Source organism: Apteryx rowi, unplaced genomic scaffold (genome assembly GCF_003343035.1).
Source record: "Apteryx rowi isolate R43461 unplaced genomic scaffold, aptRow1 scaffold_6, whole genome shotgun sequence".
In the NCBI taxonomy this organism is placed as follows: domain Eukaryota; kingdom Metazoa; phylum Chordata; class Aves; order Apterygiformes; family Apterygidae; genus Apteryx; species Apteryx rowi.
In genome coordinates, this window is record NW_020450871.1 from 878,213 (window position 1) to 895,644 (window position 17,432).

General features: G+C 49.6%; 1 protein-coding gene across 1 annotated transcript in view; it reads left to right on the forward strand.

Annotated features, from left to right (window-relative positions):
- Nucleotides 1–17,432, forward strand: part of CACNA1H (calcium voltage-gated channel subunit alpha1 H) — a 253,608-nt gene that overhangs the window by 114,961 nt on the left and 121,215 nt on the right. Inside the window, exons 2-4 of the mRNA XM_026083083.1 lie at nt 6,958–7,069; nt 10,218–10,351; nt 15,120–15,217. Coding sequence (XP_025938868.1) covers nt 6,977–7,069; nt 10,218–10,351; nt 15,120–15,217 — 325 coding nt within the window. The 5' untranslated portion in view covers nt 6,958–6,976. The remainder of the gene's footprint in view (nt 1–6,957; nt 7,070–10,217; nt 10,352–15,119; nt 15,218–17,432) is intronic.

A 17,432-nucleotide genomic window follows, 5' to 3' on the forward strand; every position in this document is an offset into this window, starting at 1 on the left:
TATATACACATATATGTGTGTGTGTGTGTATATTTAGTGCATTAGTCACTTCTTCGACTATAAAAACTGAAACTTCAGTTGGCTGCTTCTTCTGTAAACATATGTTCTCCTTGTAACTATAACTTGGCTTTTATTACTTTGTTTTACTCCTCCGAGCGGTGCGCAATGCATACAGCTATGGTAGCAGGAATGACAGCAATCATGCCAAATCCAAGCGTTTAAAATAATGGGTTAAGTCTCCAAAATCCCCTGACCGGCTTAAAAATAATAAGATTATTTGAAAATAGTAAGCGCCGTGATCTTGTCGTGCTGCTTTTCGGTGGCTGGGTGTTTCGGCTTTGGTTCCTCCGCCCTCCTCTCTCCGACGGGGACTGGAGAAATGCGGGGGCTCGGGCTGCCGGGGGAGGTTTGAATGAAGCTGAGACCGATCCATCGCCAGGACTTGGGCTTTTTAGCAGCTTGTCCCTCGTCACGACGCATGGGATGAAAGCGAGGGAGTTTGCGACACAGCGGTAACTTGACCCTGGCACTTTTAGTGTGTTTATTGCAGAAATATTTCAGAAGCGGAATGATGGATGGGAGAGATTATCTCCGTGAAAATGGTGAAGCGCAGACTGGCTGCATCGCGTAGGGCAGCAGACTCAGTTGCACTGGGTACGTCTGAGCCTTCCCCCTGTTCACTTCTCTGGAGTTTTCTGTGCTCGTTATTTGGACTGGGGAAACGACTGATGCAAAGTGAAAAAAGACAAAAAACAGGACTGCAGATGCGGCTCTCTACCCTGTACCTGTACAATATAAAACCAGATATAAAAAGTCTACCATCCTAACAAGAAAAGCATTATTTTTTTTTAAGTCTTACGTATTCCACATTTAAGAAGGCCTTCAGAATTTTAAAGAAAATATTAGACTTTTAGCAGCAGGCCAAGAAATCCCCCTATAACACTGCATGAAAGCATAAGGAGCTGAAAGCGCTCTAGAAATAGGAACTATGCACATCATTTTGCTGGCCAAAATGCGTGAAACTGAGATCTGAGTTGCATCATCGCAGTTAATTTTACATTTCATTTCGTGCCAACAGTGAGAGGTTTACGGGGGATAAGAGCTGGGGGATGCAATTTTGGGGCTTAGATTTTTTTTTTTTAATTAAGCAGAACAACTCTTTTCTTCTGCCTGCAACCTTCCATGTCCTCATGTAAAATAGCACAAGCCATTTCTGGAGGAGATAAAGCGATCAGGCCTGGATGGGGTGTCTGAAGCGGTTGAACTAAACGAGTGCAAAGCACAGCGTGAGCGCTGGGAGCTGGGTGAGGACACCGCTTATTCCCGGTTTTGCTTAAGTTGGTTATGTTGCCATAAACTCAACGGAATTAAGGCTCTTTTAAAGTGAAATAAGGGAGTCTGCCTTGGGTGCCGTCTGGGTTTCGTCCTGGCGGCTGTGTCCTGGGGGCAGAGCCCGTGGAGCAGGAGCGCCCGGGGGCTGCCCGGCGTCCTCTGCGCTCGCTTTGGCACCTGGGCCCCAGCAAAGCCAAAAGTCACGGATGCACTGCTTTAAAAGCAGAAAAGTTAAATTACAGACCAAAAGCAAACGCGTCTTCAGGTAGCACTTGCTGCATTAGGAAAAACGCTTCGTGCGCCGCTGTGAAGCGCCTTCCCGCTGCCTCGGTGTGTGGGGCATCGTCGGATGCCGAGTGTCTGCGATGCCCCAGTGTGCTTTAGACCCAGTGCAGAGCAGTTTCAGAACCAAAGTTTTTTCTGTCTTTGTTAGCCTGATTCCTTAATTAATTGCTAACGTCCTTAGGAGACCGGAGAGCCCTGCTGTGCCGCCACCGTTGTGACGGATGAGCCTCGTCGCAGCTCCGGCGGCCGAGGCCGGTGGCTGCTCCCGGGCAGGCTCCTTTTGGATCGCTGGTTCCCACAGCACATGTGTTGCTGCTAATATCAGCTGATGTGGTACTGACCGTCGGTTCTCCAAACCGAACTCTTCTTTTGGCTCCGTCCGCTTAGTTTCGCTGCTGGAAATACTGAGCTGCCTTGGGCAACTAGTTCAGCACGCGCTGAAGCTCCCACCTCTCGTTTGCTTGTTAAGTCGAGTCAGAGCCCTACCAGCTCTGCTGGCAAGGCAGAAGTCGGCACGGAAGGAGGGTCTTGGCCACACGTTGGGGTGTTTGGGCAACCAGGGCTCTTCACCATCAAGCCACAGGTCTTTACCCAAAGGCCGTTCCGGTTAAACGGTGTTAAATGCCGCCTGGGAGCATCGGCGTTGGCCGTTGCCCTACCAGCAGGTGGGACCGGCATGGTTTTGAGGGATGGCCTGGTTTCTGCGTCCGCCACATCTAAATCGGGGCCAGATTTCAGTTAAATTGGTGAAACCCGGACCCTGGGGAAGGGGGGGGGGGCCACCAGCAGAAGCGGCTGGCTGGAGGAGCACGGCGAGGTCTGGCCTCCCGCTTGTCTCGCCGAAGCTTCGCCCCGTCGGCTCCCCGCTCCCGCGGGTGTTTCGCCGGCGTTGTCCCGGAGCCTGCGGCAAGGACAGAAGTGTTAAGCGGATCTTTTATAACCGCCGTTCCCTCCGGTGCTTTGCCTGCGTCTCCCCTGTGCATCCTTCTCCCTTCGCGTCTCCGCTCAGCTGCCGAGTCGGCCGCTTCCAAACCGGGCGGCGGTTCGACGGCCTCCGGGAGCAGCGGTTTCCATGGTAACCCGGCAGATTTGCCGGGTTTCGCACAGTCACGACGTTAACGGGCCGGCACAGCCGCGCGCCAGCCAAGGACCCGGAGGCTGGAGGATGCCCGGCAAATCCAACACAAATCCAGCGGCGCTCCCGGGCTGGAGCCGGCAACCCGTGCGGGTGCCCACGGGGCAAACCAAAACACCGTCCCCAGCCAGCCAGCGGGTAAAAAAAGCTAATGTCCCCCAGGACCATAGTGCTCGGAGGGTATTTTTTTGCCAGAGCCTGCTTTTTCCTCTCGCACAGCCCCTTTGCAACCCCCGGAGCTGAGCGCCGCTTGCCCTCGGCAAAATCGCCTCTTCCCAGAGTTTCTGGGCACCGGAGGGATGGAGGGTTAGTGCCGCTAGGGCAGCGCTTGCAGCGCAATCCTGCTTTCGAATTAAGGAGCAAATCGCTGCCGTTAGTCTCACGTGAGAAGAAATGGGGCAGGTGCTTAGTGCAGCGGTAGCAAAGCCCCGGCGCGGAGCAGCAGGGCGGCCGGCGGGGCTGAGCGCGGCCGGGCTGGCGTCTCGGCTCGGGACCCGTCCGGAACGGTCCCGGGGAGGCAGGAGCAGGTGCAGGAGAGACCGGGCTCCGTTTCCATCTCTCGGCTGTTTCTGACCCTCGCTGCTGGCTGACTACGTTGTCAGGCTCCTGAACATCTTCTACCGCAAAGTTATGGCGGAGCTTTGCTTTTTGCTGTTAAAAAATTAAAACAACTCTTCTCACTTAGTGAAAGGCACCAAATTCAGCTTTGGTCTAGATGGACAGGGGACGACGGTGGGTCTGTCTGTCTTTAAGGAATCGAGGCACTCATTGCAACTCTAGGAACAAGTCTTTTTGTGTAGGTGGTTATTTAACCCTATTGCTATAAAACCACAGTTAGATCATTTAGAAGAAAGAAAGAAGTTTTTAGAGATCCAGTGAGAAAAGCCCCAGAGAAAAGGTGCCTTGGGGAGCCAGGACCTCCGAAAAGCAAAGAGTCTCTCTGCATCTCATGGGCAAAGTTTCATCTCCACCGCAGCTAATGGTAAAATTTCCATAGATTTCAGCAAAACTGGGTTTTTACCCTGCAAAAATCTTCATCCTTTGGTTTCAGTCACTCCACTGAAATCAAAAATTCTGGGCAAATGTTGGATCCAGATAGCAGGTTTTCTGTTCACAAAGGTTTTTGTAAATGTTTGCAATTCTACATCAAGTTGAGAAGGATCTGAGCATCAAACACGCACTGATGCCACGGCTGGGATTTGAGCCTGGGATTTGGGGGAGTCCAGACACCCATCCGTGTTTTCCATATTTCTGAGGACTCCCTTAAGCAATGCCCAATGCCTCTGCAATCTAGGGCTCCTCTGTATTTTAACTGAAAAAGTCCATCTTGAAAGAATACTGCTGTCCAAACTGGTCCATGTCGGTGGCTCCCTTTTGACAAATCAGTGTTTTCTAATGGAAACCAAGGACAAATTCTTGATCGTCTCAGCTTGACGCAGAGGGGTCCAGAAGTTTGTGAGTACTTTGCAGGCGGGAGTGTGCTGCTCTCCTTAGAGCAGATGCTGGAGAGAGGTAAAGTGGGGTCTTTCAGCAGGTTTAGGAGAATTTAGCCAATGTCACTCGGACCTGGCTCTGCTGAGAGCTCTTTTGCCCCTGAGGCTGGGCAGGGGCAATGCAAGGGGGCAAGAGGACCAACCTCTGTGTGTTTGTGTTGGCCACTGTCCACAGAGAGCAGGATGGAGAACAGACACCACAACGAGCAACCCTTGGTGGACAGAGGGATTCAAGCCTTATTCACGCTTGCTGTGGGGGAAAGTCTAGGTTAGAAAAGCTGCGAAGGTTTCCCCAGCCTGGAACCTTCCTGCAGCAGCAGAGGACGAAGCCAACCCGAGGCGAAGCTCCCCTCTGCTCTCCTTCACTGGAGATTGGCCTCCCATGCAATTTTTTTTCTTGACTTTAAAGGAAAAAAATTCCCAATTATAATACGTGAAATGAGTGCAATTGCAGGCATCCTGGGAATAGCCCAGGAGCAGTGTTTGCAGGGAGCTCCACATGAATCCCATCAAGCAATGCAAATATTGTAAGTAGGATGTGGCCGTGGGTTAGGCTTTGTTTGGGTCCGCCACGGTCTGTTTTCTCTGTGGAACAAGATTACCGCTCTGCTTCTAATTAGTCAAAGGGCACGGGGAGCCAAACAGCCCCTACAAATGTCAAAAATCAGAAAGAAGTCGTTGAAAAGAGAAAGAAAGAAAGAAACCGAGGCTGGTATTTCAGCGATGTACAAGTTCTCTGGGGCTGCAGCCAGGAACTTTGCCTCTTCCAACTCCTGCTGCATCGCCGACGGAGGGACCTGGGGTTTTATTTGTTTCGGTTGTTTATTTCTGCAGAGCATTTCCATTTCAGACAAATGCGCTTCCAAGTCTAATGTGTTTGGACCCCAGCATTGGCTCCAAGGCATTCCTAGTCCTGAATTTTCAAATTAAATCGCTCTCTAAAACCAAAAGTTTGGGGACCAGGTGGTGAAATCTCCCTTCCACCAGTGTACTGCTGCCTTTGGGTGCCTCTTGTTGAAGGTGGTGGAGAAAGTTAACCGTTCCCCGCAGAGCAAGTGGAAGGGATTATCCTTAGATTTAAAAGGAATGACAGTAAAATTCAGTGATCAAGACTCAAATGACCTGCCGCAGGGAACCCACATGGTGCAGCAGCAAGGGGTGACCTTGGGTGGTGAGTAAGACCCACCTGCCACCCTGCCAAAACAGAGGTGCTCTGTGGTCCCCCTCCTCCTCCTCCTGCCCAGGGACGAGGAACTGTCACTCCTAGAACCACTCGGTTGAAACTATGGCGCTGGGAGCCCAGAGGAGGATGGAGACGCTCCCTGGCCGTCCTCCTGCCGTGAACGGTGAGATTGAGCCCTCTCGCTTCCATGAGAAAGGATAAATATGGTAAGGTTTTTGTTTGGTTTTCTGAAGCAGGAGAATTTTTATTATCAGAAATAAGACAATGTCTACGTTCTTTCTCCATGATCCCTTGTTTACACACACTCATGTGTTTGAAAGCAGAAAGGTTTATTCATACACAGATGTTTCCAATTATTTTCCTAAGAACAGTTCTCTCATTCATGTTTAATTTGTGAAACTCCTGTTCAGTTCCCCCAAATCTTTTTTTATTGTTTTTAATGGTCATACCAGCAGCAGTAATCATAAGCTCTCAGCCTATTTTGCACTGATGAGAATCACCACTTACTACTTTGAAACTATTAATGTTACTGTGGTTGTACATTGGTGGGTCCTGTACGAGAATTTGGTCTTTTTCTCGTGACTATGGAGATGTCCGACTTTGAAACTTTCCCTTCCCTTTCAAAGCCCATGCTGTGAATCCTGTATCCCAGAGGAAACCTAGCATCTCCCTGGAGTTAGCTGAGCCAGTTCTGAGCAGGAGCAGGTCCAACTGAACTATTCGCTCTCAGGCATCACTCCATGATTTATGTCCCATATCCCAACATGCCGTCATGCCTGGCCCTACTAACTTGTGCTGCTGGCTTAGCTTTGTTTTGCTTTTATGTCTATGGTCATGATGTAGAGCCTGATCCGGCCTCCTTAACTCCTTGAGACTTAGACACCAAGGAAGGAGATAAGCTGCGTTTGGCAACCACTTTCCTGACTTGCGATGGAAACAAGGAGGGCAACCTTCCTGGCTGGAGCAAAGACCTGGAGAGCCCACCTGAGATCTGGCGTGACTTGCAATGGTGCCTGAATCAATTCATCTTTCTTTGTCTTGATTTCTTTGTCGTGGTAGTGAAAGAGTAAGTGCTAGCGGACATTGGGGGTGATTCAGTGGTGAAAGCCTTTGAGATCTGGAGATGAAAGTTGCTCCAGGGGGAGGACAGAGACTGCTGGGCTCTCTGCTGCTCCTGTGCATGGGTGAAATACAGCAGTGAATGACAGCACAGGGGCCTTCAGGTGGAAAACGCAGCAATGTGCCTTTTTGTGCTTCCCTAACGTTGCTTCTCTGTAGGAAATGAAAGGCATCCTTTGTCCCTTCGTCTCAACAGGAGTACCCTTTCCAAGGCCCTCTCCCATCAATTACTAAAAACTTCAAATCTTAGCAAATCTTGGATATTTGGGGGTGTTTTCTTTGTTGCTTGTGCCAGGAGTAAAGGCTTTTTGCTGGGTAAATCGCGCGGTGTCTCGGCTTTGGCGTCCCCCTCCGCTGCATCCTCGCGATGGCCAACGAAGCATGTGCTCTCCTTAACGCCCTCCTCTCACCTGGTTTGAGCATGTCAGCATGCTGGTCATCCTCCTGAACTGCGTCACCCTGGGCATGTTCCAGCCTTGCGAAGACGTGGAGTGCCAGTCGGAGCGGTGCACCATCCTGGAGGTAAGAGCACAGACCTGCCGCGCTTTCTGGGCACGTGTTGCTGAACGACGCGCGGGGAGGGTGGCCGTCCCAGGAGCTGGGACCCTTGTGTCTCCCTGTCCCAGGATCCAGTTATGAAAGCCCTTCATGTGGGGGTGGTTTTTCCAACGATGGCCAATAAGCCACACTCAGCCTGCAAAATCTGGCCTGGTCTTCTGGCCTCAGGGGAAGCGGGACCTGCTGCTGTGACCCTACATGAAACCCGAGGGCTGGCTGATTTGGACTTACCATGACAAGATCCTTTCTCTACACAACCAGTAAGGGTGGGGGTCTCAGAACTGGACATCATCTGGTGTTGAGCACTTTTTAATTACAGGATGTCCAATGCCACAGGGAACCTTTTGCTTGCAGTCAGCAGCTTTTGCTCCAGCCAGGTCACTGCTGGCATCTCTTGGACTGCTGCAGTGTGGTCTGTGCACTCAGGCACTGGTGACTTTGCCCTATTTGGGAAAAGGTAAAACGTGGGATGAGTCCACGCCAGCTGTGCTCCACAGCTGAGTCCCTCAGCTGTCGCATGGCCAAGTAGCAGGATAAGTGACTTTTGGAAAATGCATGCCAGCACAAAACTCCCTCCCAGACCATAAGCCCCAGCCTACTGGCCACCCCAGCCATAGCAGGGCTTCGTGCCTGTCCTGTCATCCCTTGCCTAGTCCTGGCAATCCCCTTGCTGCCATATGCCTGCAGGGTTCGTTTTGGAAGCACAGCCCCGGCAGCATCTGGTGTGTGGGCTGCACCTTGGCGCGAGGCTTCCTGCAACAACTCATTTCTGAGGCTTGAAACGAACTATTCAGTCTTTCTAACGCATTACATCAACCATGGCAGGGACTGCAGACATGTGGTAGTGTAACAGTCTTGGTTCATTTGAATCCTTCACATATATGCTGCTTTACCTCCCATTGAGCTTTTCAACATTAAAGAAGGGCCACTGAGACCCTTCCAACCAACTTCTCTTGCCCCTTTCAAAGCTTGGTCCAGACTTGTCTGCAAGTGTCAGGATTGGCAGGGTTGATCATTGAAACCTCCTTCAGCCCAAAAGGAGGATCTGTTAAACGCAGAGCCAAGTAAGCCAGATGAACAGAGGAGCCACTAGGGTTTTGTTAAGGAATAAGATAAAGAGAAACTCTTGCACGAGAGGCATCCAGCATAGGAATTTCTCCAAAGGATCAGGCCCAGGGTTGGTGCGATGCAGCAACCAAAGGTGGCTAGTCCAGCTGCTTCCCGGGAAGGCACCACCCTGCAGGCAGCTGGGGTCTAAGCCCCAGAGAGCCCATCAAAAAGTGCCTGATCTATCCCAAAACAGAAACGTTAACCTCCATGTGCCTGCAGTTTATTTGCATATACTCACCCATGTGGGACTTTGTTTGGAGGATGCCTGTCCCTGCAAAAAACACTCAGGCAGACAAAGGGAATCCTGCCTGGACAAGAAGGTGACATTAATGAATGCTTGTTATTTGCTTCCTTTTTTTTCATAACAACGTAATTTAATCAGGTCGCAATCACACAGCTTACAAAACACACAGCGGTCTGTTCTCCCTTGAATAAACACATGTGCAGTCTGCAAGGAGCCCAGGCACTGAATTTAGTTTCTAATAATTGCTGAATGATTACAACATATTGAGTATATTTGTAAAAAACAAAGTGTTATCCTGAAGGGTTTGCAGGCAGAAAAGGGCTACAAGTAAAACCAGCTTTATCCATCGCCCTGTCACAGCTTGGAGGAGGAAACAGAAGCCAGAACATGAGGTAGAAAAACCTGAACTTCTTTTTGGAGGCGTTCAGATGCCAATTATTAAATGAACTGAAATAATGGAGCAAAACTTCAGTGCAGTTTATCAAGGGGAGCGTTGGTTGGTAAAGCCAACAGCTAGACAAGATCATTCTCGCACCCAACCACGCAGAGGTACATGGATGCACAAGGGGAACTTGGCTTCCGTGTGGATGTTCTGTTAAGTTTGCCATTAATCCATTCAGGCCTCAAAATGAAAGTGCCAGAGACACAGTACCAAACAGTGTGATCATTAAGCGAGTGGTTTGGATAGTTCTGTCCAGCATCATGTCTGTGGATCAAGAAGTTGCTGTCCTTTAGTGAGGCTGTGATGCAAAACGACAAAGCCTTTGCACGTGATTTAAAAGCAATCTATACCTCCTGATGTTCAATTTTACAGGCAACTTTTACAAGAGTATTTACAAAAGAGACCATTTCATAGTATCTTCAAATACTTCCACATTTCGTGTCTGTATGTGTGGTCACCAGGATGGATGGAGCCATCGAGGCTCACACGTCCCTGCTGTCCAGCTTCCCACTACCCTGCAGAAGTGGCTCCTTCAAGTAAAGGCTGAGGCACATTCTTTAGGGCAGCACTGGATTAACTCACTCACCTTTATTTTCCTCTCATGTTCCCACGAGTAGTTTAAAAACCACAATCTTGACCTTCATGAAGGGGCATGCTGCGCTTGGGCAAACAGTGGGCTGCACTGAGCCTTCACCCCAGGTGATACTGCAGCAGTTGTTCCTGCCTGCAGCAGAACTGCCCTTTATAGCTATTGCTTCTGCCTGTACTTGATGTGCACAGTCACACCCAGCTACGTCTGGGTGCCTGAACAGAAACCTGGTCCCTTCTGGAGTCTGTGAAAGCATCGGAGGCGAAGCGGATCCCCCTGAGTTAGATGGGACAGATTCCTTCTGGTGAGTATGGGCTGCCTCAGCCTGGAGACTCGGCTTCCACTGCAGGTTGCTGAGACCCCCAGGACCTAACCACCAGCTGATGCTGAATTGTGTAGGCTCTAAATGCCAAGATAAATCCCAGCCTCTACAACAGTCATGGCCATGTATCTTTGTCAGTAGGTTAACAGACACTGCTAATGCCTCCCAGGCAGTAAACTAACCCAGGAGCTACGCTCAGGAATTGCCATCACCCAGCAGATATTGCCGGTTTTATTCCTAAGTTCGGTAGATGGCACTTGGGCACTGCTGCTGTGCCTTGCAGAGAGCCTGTCAGCGGGATGTACGGAGTGCCTTTGCAGCAGGAGCGCTCACGTCTCTGCTTTCCCTTTCCCTGATAAGAGAGCACAGCAGAACTGACTGTAATAATCTTTTACTGGTCTCCAGGCATTTGACGACTTCATTTTCGCTTTCTTTGCGGTGGAGATGGTCATCAAGATGGTGGCTTTGGGGATCTTCGGGCAGAAGTGTTACCTTGGAGATACGTGGAATCGCCTGGACTTCTTCATCGTGATGGCGGGGTCAGTAACCAAACCTCACAAATGTGCTGTTCGCAGTGAAAGTGAGAAAAACCTCAGAGAACCAGATCTGTAGGTTGTCCTGGCTGGTTTTAATAATGTCTTGTGGAAGCTGCCAAGCTTGAGCCAAAGCAGAGTCTCATTGGGTTAAGCCTCTGGCAACAGCCCCTGGTTATGGGGAGGGGTGTGAATGTCAGGGCAAAAGCCATCCGGTTTTCAATAGTGATCCTTTTGCCAGCGTAGTCCCTGTCAAATCAAAGGCACACTGATCCCGTCCTTACGATAGCCAGCGTGTCCCAGCGCTTGCGGTTGAGACCGCCATCTCGACAACAGGGGGTAAAGCACGTGGCAGTTCGGCCCTGCTCCCACTGTAGCTGTGGCTGAAGTTCAGGCCATGTGGGCTTGGGGTTGGGTTGCATCCCATACAACACTTGGATACCGCAACCGTAGACAGCGAGTAGAGCAGCTGAGATTGAAATTCCCTAGAAAATGGCTGGAAGCAGGAATGAAACTGGCTGGTTTGTCATTGCCAAAGGTCCGAGAGAGGCAGAAAACTGAGAGAGGTGCAAATATAGTATAAAAGAAATTGCTTCCCCAAAACTCATGTCCATTTTAATAAAGAGTATGTACTTAGCAGCCTGCACTAAGGAGTTTAATTAAGAAAGTGAGCTCTTCAACTTGGCAGGAAAGCCACTGTTCTGTGTGAACTTGACAGCTGTAGTGGCACCATTAGAGCAAAGCAGAGAGGCAGAACTTGGCCAAACAGGGAGAATCCAGCCCAAAAATCTGGTTCAGGAGATAGACATCCCAGTGGAAAAAAATGGCTAGAAGTTGGCCATCAGCTGCCTTTACTGATCCTCCTAAATGACAAGTGCCTCCAAATTTATCCTGTAAACTTTGGTTACAGTTTAACACCATCTCCCACAGCTGCTTATTTCTGTAGGATGTGTTAATAAACAGGTTTAAATTATTTGCTGAATCACCCTAGGAAGATTTGGGTTCTTCTGCCACTGGCTTCCTCACACCCATAGGGGAAAGCTGAGCGAATTACAAACTTGGCAAGTCTAAAACTTTTTTCAATAAACAAATACATTTTAGAAGCCCAGCCTCTTTTGCCTGCTTGGCACACTGTAGAAAGCGATAGACTAATTACAGAGTACTGCTTTATTTCTGAATTCCTGGGTTTATAATGACCAGTCTGGGGTTAATTAGAACATTCCTGTAATATGTTGGGGGGGATTTTCACCCTGCATTAGTGATGTACAGTCTTAACTCCACTAATAAAGGAGTTTTGTTTTGCTCCATGTCTGGAATACAATTAGGAATGGCCTTACCTCTTTGAATAAAACATGAGCTATCCTCAGCAGAGCTTCCTTTGGACCTGCGTGTGGTTACAGCTAGGAGGAACAGCAAGAACAGCAAAAGAAGCAGTTGGTTTTTTTTCTCCAAAGCTGCTGCAGCGATGAAACCAGCACGAGTGGGACCATGGTTTCCCTGGGAATCTCGGGATCAGAAATCTGGCGTTCACAACCAAAGGTTCTGGCGGTGTTTCCCCACGCCAAACCTGCAGGATGGGCTCTCCTGATGGGCGAGCAGAGGTTCCTGGTGTCATCAAACAGATCTTCACAGCAAAGCACTGTAATAAAATATCACATGCAGGCACAAAGGCTGAGACCTCAGCTCATACTTCAAAGACAGATTTTTGACACTGGGATCTTTTGTTCACTTAGAACCTGGGATGACAGAGAAGATGGCTGGTGAGTCAGTTTGGTAGTTTTCCAGGCCATTTCCAACCCTACGTGGCGAGCATATGTTTGAGAAGAATGACAAGAGCAGAAACGCCATGAAACCCCTGCAGGAAGCCCTTCTGCCAGTGTGGTGTTACTAAGGCTGGAGATGAGGAGTGGGACAACCCCTTTTGCTGGCTGATCCCAGCCCTCTCCAGCTGATTTTGGTGTGTTGAGGCCATGCCTGTGATGGCATTGCCTCCAGCTCCCGAAAGAGAGGCTGGTTTGGAGCCAGGGTGGCTGGTAGGCAACACTGGTGAAGGGCAGGGAGAAGCCGTGCAGATGGGCTGGGGCTATTTGCCTCTTCTGTCACCACTGCCCAATCCGATCTTTGTTCCTAAAGCCAGAGGCGGTTTTAACAGCGAGTAAACTACTGGAATAACTCAGTTGCTTTTCCCAGCAAGTAGATGGATGCAATGAAGTTAATACAAGGCTTCTCTAATAAGAAGGGAAACAAATGATATGCAATACCTCCTGCTTTGTTTGGTCCCATTTGGTCTCCTCAAATAAGTTGATTTGGCTTACTAGCAAATGTACCAAAGAAAACTGAGGGTAAGCAGGGAAACTACAAAATAAACATATCTTCTGCCTTTAGCAACAGATTGTCTCTGAAGTTTGTTCCAGCACTGAAAGCCCTTTCATGTTCTGCTTGCCTAAGAAATGTACCCTGGAAAATTTCAGACCGAATGGAGCTTACAACCTTTCAGTCTGACCAGCAGCCAAGTTGAAAGCATTTCCCAAGCATCAGAAATGTTATCCACAAGAGCGGAAACCAGAGAGGTTGCTTGTGCATCCAGTCCGTGGAGACATCGCAGGCCCATACGACATGCTTTGGACATCTTCAACTTGACAGCTCAAGGAATGGAAGCCGTTCTTGGTAGAAGACATTGCAAAGGCTTGTGCCTTCTTTTTTCCATGTGCAGAGGCTATGGGGAATCACCTACCAAGTGCCAGTCCATCCAGGCCTCCAGGCCCTGCATAGCCAAAATTTCCAGCTCCAGCATGTTTTTGTGGGGGATTTCCTGTCTATCCTTGGCTTCTAAGTCTGGTATGAGAACAGGACCCCAAGCTTCTTCTTGACAAAGAAACTTCTGAGTTTTACATGAAGGTTTCAGCTGGTTTCGCTGCTTGTAAAAGGTCCAGTCTGGAATCCGTTGCATTCAATGAAGTCGTTCAGGTTGCCTTCGGTAGGCGATGTAGATCCTCTGCAGCTTACTTTGAAAACCTTAATGGTATATCACGGAAGTCCAAAATACCGCAGTCAGAAAGTCTGTTTCCTAGGCCAAATCTTTGATCCTTATTCACCTTTTATCAGCCCCGCTGAAACTCCCAGGAAGGTCGCTGGAGAAAGGGCCAAGCTGAAGGGCGGCGAGGCCCCGCGAGTTGGCCCTTCAGCACGCTAATAGTTGCATGCACCCTCTGGAGTAAAAACCAGCTCCCACTGGCGCATTTCGTGCTCCTTTTAGATGCTATTAGTAATTTAAAAACTGTATCAGTTACAGTAAAATCCACTTACTCAGCCACCCGATAAATTGTGAGTGTGCCATATTGGGATCAAGTCAACGAACAGACTCAGGCTTCAGCACTATTAATTTTGGGGACCTTAAACAATGGTTTGTCTATTCCTGCAAGGTCTGTTCAACACACGCACCTGGCGCTGGCTCCAGCCCCTCGGCGCAGGTGGGAGCAGGCATTTCTGATGGCTTTCCCGCTGTGTGGTCCTCCACGCTGCTTCCCCGCTGCTCTGCTACGGCTGCCTAATGAACGCGCGTTAGATTTAAAACCTGTTTTCATGCCATGCTGAGTTTTAAAGCTATTCATCAGGTTCGGCTCAGTTCCTATGTACAAGCTTTAAGGTGGTTTTGTTTTATAAAGACCCATTAGCTACAGCAGAAAAAAATGCCTTTGGAAGGTTATTGCTAAAAACAGCTCAAAATTGCAATGGCCTGGGAATTAAGGTTAAAGCGTGGGGAATTAAGGTTAAAGGGGCAAAGTCACCCCAGTGCAATACCAGTGATGTTGTGGGGTTACACCACAAAAGCCCCAAGCCAGAGGGAAGGGAGAAGGACAGCTTGACTCTTGCTTCATGGTGGCACATAACAATTTTGGGAACATCCCGGCTGTAGGATGCTTAAAGAGAAAAATCTCCCTTTCTGCACTGAAGTTTCTGACATTATAGTGGCTCTGCTCATATTTGCCTTCTTCCTTCCATATCTGTTTGTTTTTTTAAAGAAAAAACAAAAGCCTTTTCTCCGTGGGGGCCAGCAGCTTACTCGCAGTGCTGCTTTTGATGCTGTTATGTTATTTGAGCAGACGTGGTGAGAGATTTGTGACATATTTACAAGTGCTTCCCTGTAGTCAAACTCATAAATTGTAATTACAGCCATGCTAACTAGCCATAGCCCCATTAAAAAAACAACAGTACACACATTTGCCACTCATTGCTATAAAAGAGCAAGAAAACTGGCTAAACTTAACGTCCTTCCCAGCCTGCGAGAGAAATGTTTATGTGAAATGGAGACAGAGCATGAAAAAGAAAATGTTCCCTATTCTTAATAATAAAATGGAAAGCAAACTACCTCAGCCATCGTTTGTGGGCTCGGTTACTCTCATTTTTGTCATAGGAAAAAAGATAAGCTGGCGTGAAAATATGCTGGGATGCTAGTAGGGGGGATAGTATCAGAAACATCTTATTGCCTTGGAGCTGCATGGAGCCGTGCAGTAAGCGCCCCGGAGACGGGGGGGAGCCCGGCACGGGGCCAGGCGGGTGCTCGGGGCTCCCTTTCCACCGCACGGGGTGCCCGGGCGCACATCTGCCCACCGCCGCAGCACCCACGGGGGTTTTCCATCCCGTGTCGGCCCTGCAGCCAGCGGGAAACGCGCTCCAGCCCCAGAGCCGGCCGGTTTCGCGCTCCACATGCGGCTCCCTGGCCGGGCAGGAGCGAGCGTCCCGCGGCCTGATTGCTTCTCTCTTTCCTCCTCAGCATGATGGAGTACTCGCTGGATGGACACAACGTCAGTCTGTCTGCGATCCGCACCGTCCGGGTACTGAGGCCGCTGCGAGCCATTAACAGGGTCCCAAGTAAGTGCAAGCTTTCCGTCCCTCGCTGCGCTGCCCGCTCCGAGCGGCCGGCGGGGGATCCCGCGCTCCCGCGGTCACGCGCTCGGTGCAAACCTCTGCAGGCTGACGGCTCTGACCGACCAGTCCCCAGGAAAAGCAGAGATTTAAACCCCCCCAAGCTGATGAGGTGCATATTAAGTCTTGCAGTAGTCTGCTCTCCTGCCTGCTGAGAGCAAGTTCATTTATTTTCATTTTTGACTGCAAGTAAAAGATCATTTATTATTATTATCGGTGTTAGTAAAGGGCAAGTGAGTAGATTTTGTGCCCAGGATGCCAAATTTTCGTGGCTGTTTTCCAACATTTTTGTGAACTCTCTGAGGCAAGTAACTCTGTATCTGGGCTTTCCCAGCCTGCTCCTCATGCAAAGTAAATAACAAAGTTCCTATAAAGAAGGGGGAAAAGCAAGGCTAAGAAAGATCTTGCCCCAGATAAGTTTATTTTTTCCTTCTCAGCTGTTGGAGGTCTTTCCATCTCTTTGTGTGCAGGATTAGAAGTGCAGCAGCCTCCGTTGCGGGTAAAATACCACAGAGGCTTTGCTGTCATGTAGGACAAAATTGGGTTCATCCACAATGGGAAGTTCAAGTGGCCCCTAAACCCATTTTCAAGTGGATTCAGCTGCTTGTCTTCTAAATCCAATTTGAAAGAGCAACCAACAAGTTGAAACAATTTCCTGCTAGTACCAGCCGTCTGCTGAGCAATCCTTTGCGATGTACTAATTTCGTAGCGCTTCTGTCACGTTTTAACCAAAATCCTCTCCATGCAGAATGCAGCAGCATTGCATGGAAATCGTACAGGTCCTCTGCAAAAAGGGCACGTCCTGCTCCTTTGCAGAGCACACTGATTTCCACGGCCCCACCGGTTCTCGCTGAACATCCTGCCTAGATTAATTGCCCATAATGTCAGCACATCTACCGACAGCAAAACAAACTCCCCCGGAACAGTTTTGCTTCCAGTACCGTAGATGAACATGCAAGGGAACAGATGGATGTTTACGCACGGGAATCTTTGAAGTTTCTCTCTGAACTCAAATTTGCTAGGATTTTCTTCCCCTCCCCCCCCCCAAAAAAATCTATAAATTCAACAGTGATATCATTAGGAGTTAGAAACAAGCCGAAAAGAAACGAGTGCCTGAAAGGGACCGTGAAACCCTCTGGAGCTTTGGTTTCCTAAGGAGGTTTTGTTCCCAGGCTTCCCGAGCAGCCCAAAAGCACAACGCCGAGTTTCCCTCTGGGGTTCTGGGCGCCGCTGCTCGGCGGAGGAGAGGCGCGGAGGGAGCCGGGCCGTGGATCAGCCTAGCGCTGGCGCTCCTGCAGCCCGCGCAGCCCGGCCTCGCTGCCTTTAGGAACCGGGGGAGTCTGGGGCTGCGATTCGGCAGCGCTGAGGAGCCTGTGGACTTTACGGATTTACCTGCCCCGTTTATCCGTGGACCAAAGGCCTCCAAGTTTGGGTGATGCTTTGATTCAGGTGCAGGCTGTCTTCTGCTACACTTGCCACTTCGATTTTTTTTTTTTCCCCCCCAGAAGACGGGTAATAGAAAATCTTCAATTTTTCGTTAATAGTACGTGAGATTAAATCCAAAGAACTAAATCCGTGTTCGGAGTTGCCTGGCTTGATGAAGAGCTCGGCTGGGCTTATAACATTACCAGCGGCTTGAACGAGCGCCAGGGCGGGATTAGTATTCTGCGAAGTCCCTCGCTTCCTGGAGGGAGGCTAATCACAGCCTTCCCTTGTTTATGAGACGCTAACTCCATCCACTTCTGACTTTGCTACTTCTACTGTTTCAGTCTGATGCCTGATATAATCCAGGAGTTGCAAGAATGGATAGCGATAACCCTCTATTTTATTGTATTTTTGGAGTGTCTGGGCGATAACACTGTCTACTCTTTCATCCATTGGGATGCTACGTCTTAGCGTGGAAATTACCTCCAAATCCACCATCTGTCCGTCGCCCGTTACAGGGCGGGAGATGGGAATCACGGCCAGATCGGGGGGACGAGGCTGTGGCTTGGCCGCAGGCGCGGGAGATGCGGGGTCGGCGGGAGCAGCGTGGCGCTTCATCCCCGCCGTGCCTGGGCATTTTCCTGGGCTCCAGCCAGCGCTATTAGCTCTTCGCTTCCAGGCACAATAAATTCACCCGCAAGATTATTTCATTTTTCTTTTATTTGTTAAGAAAAGA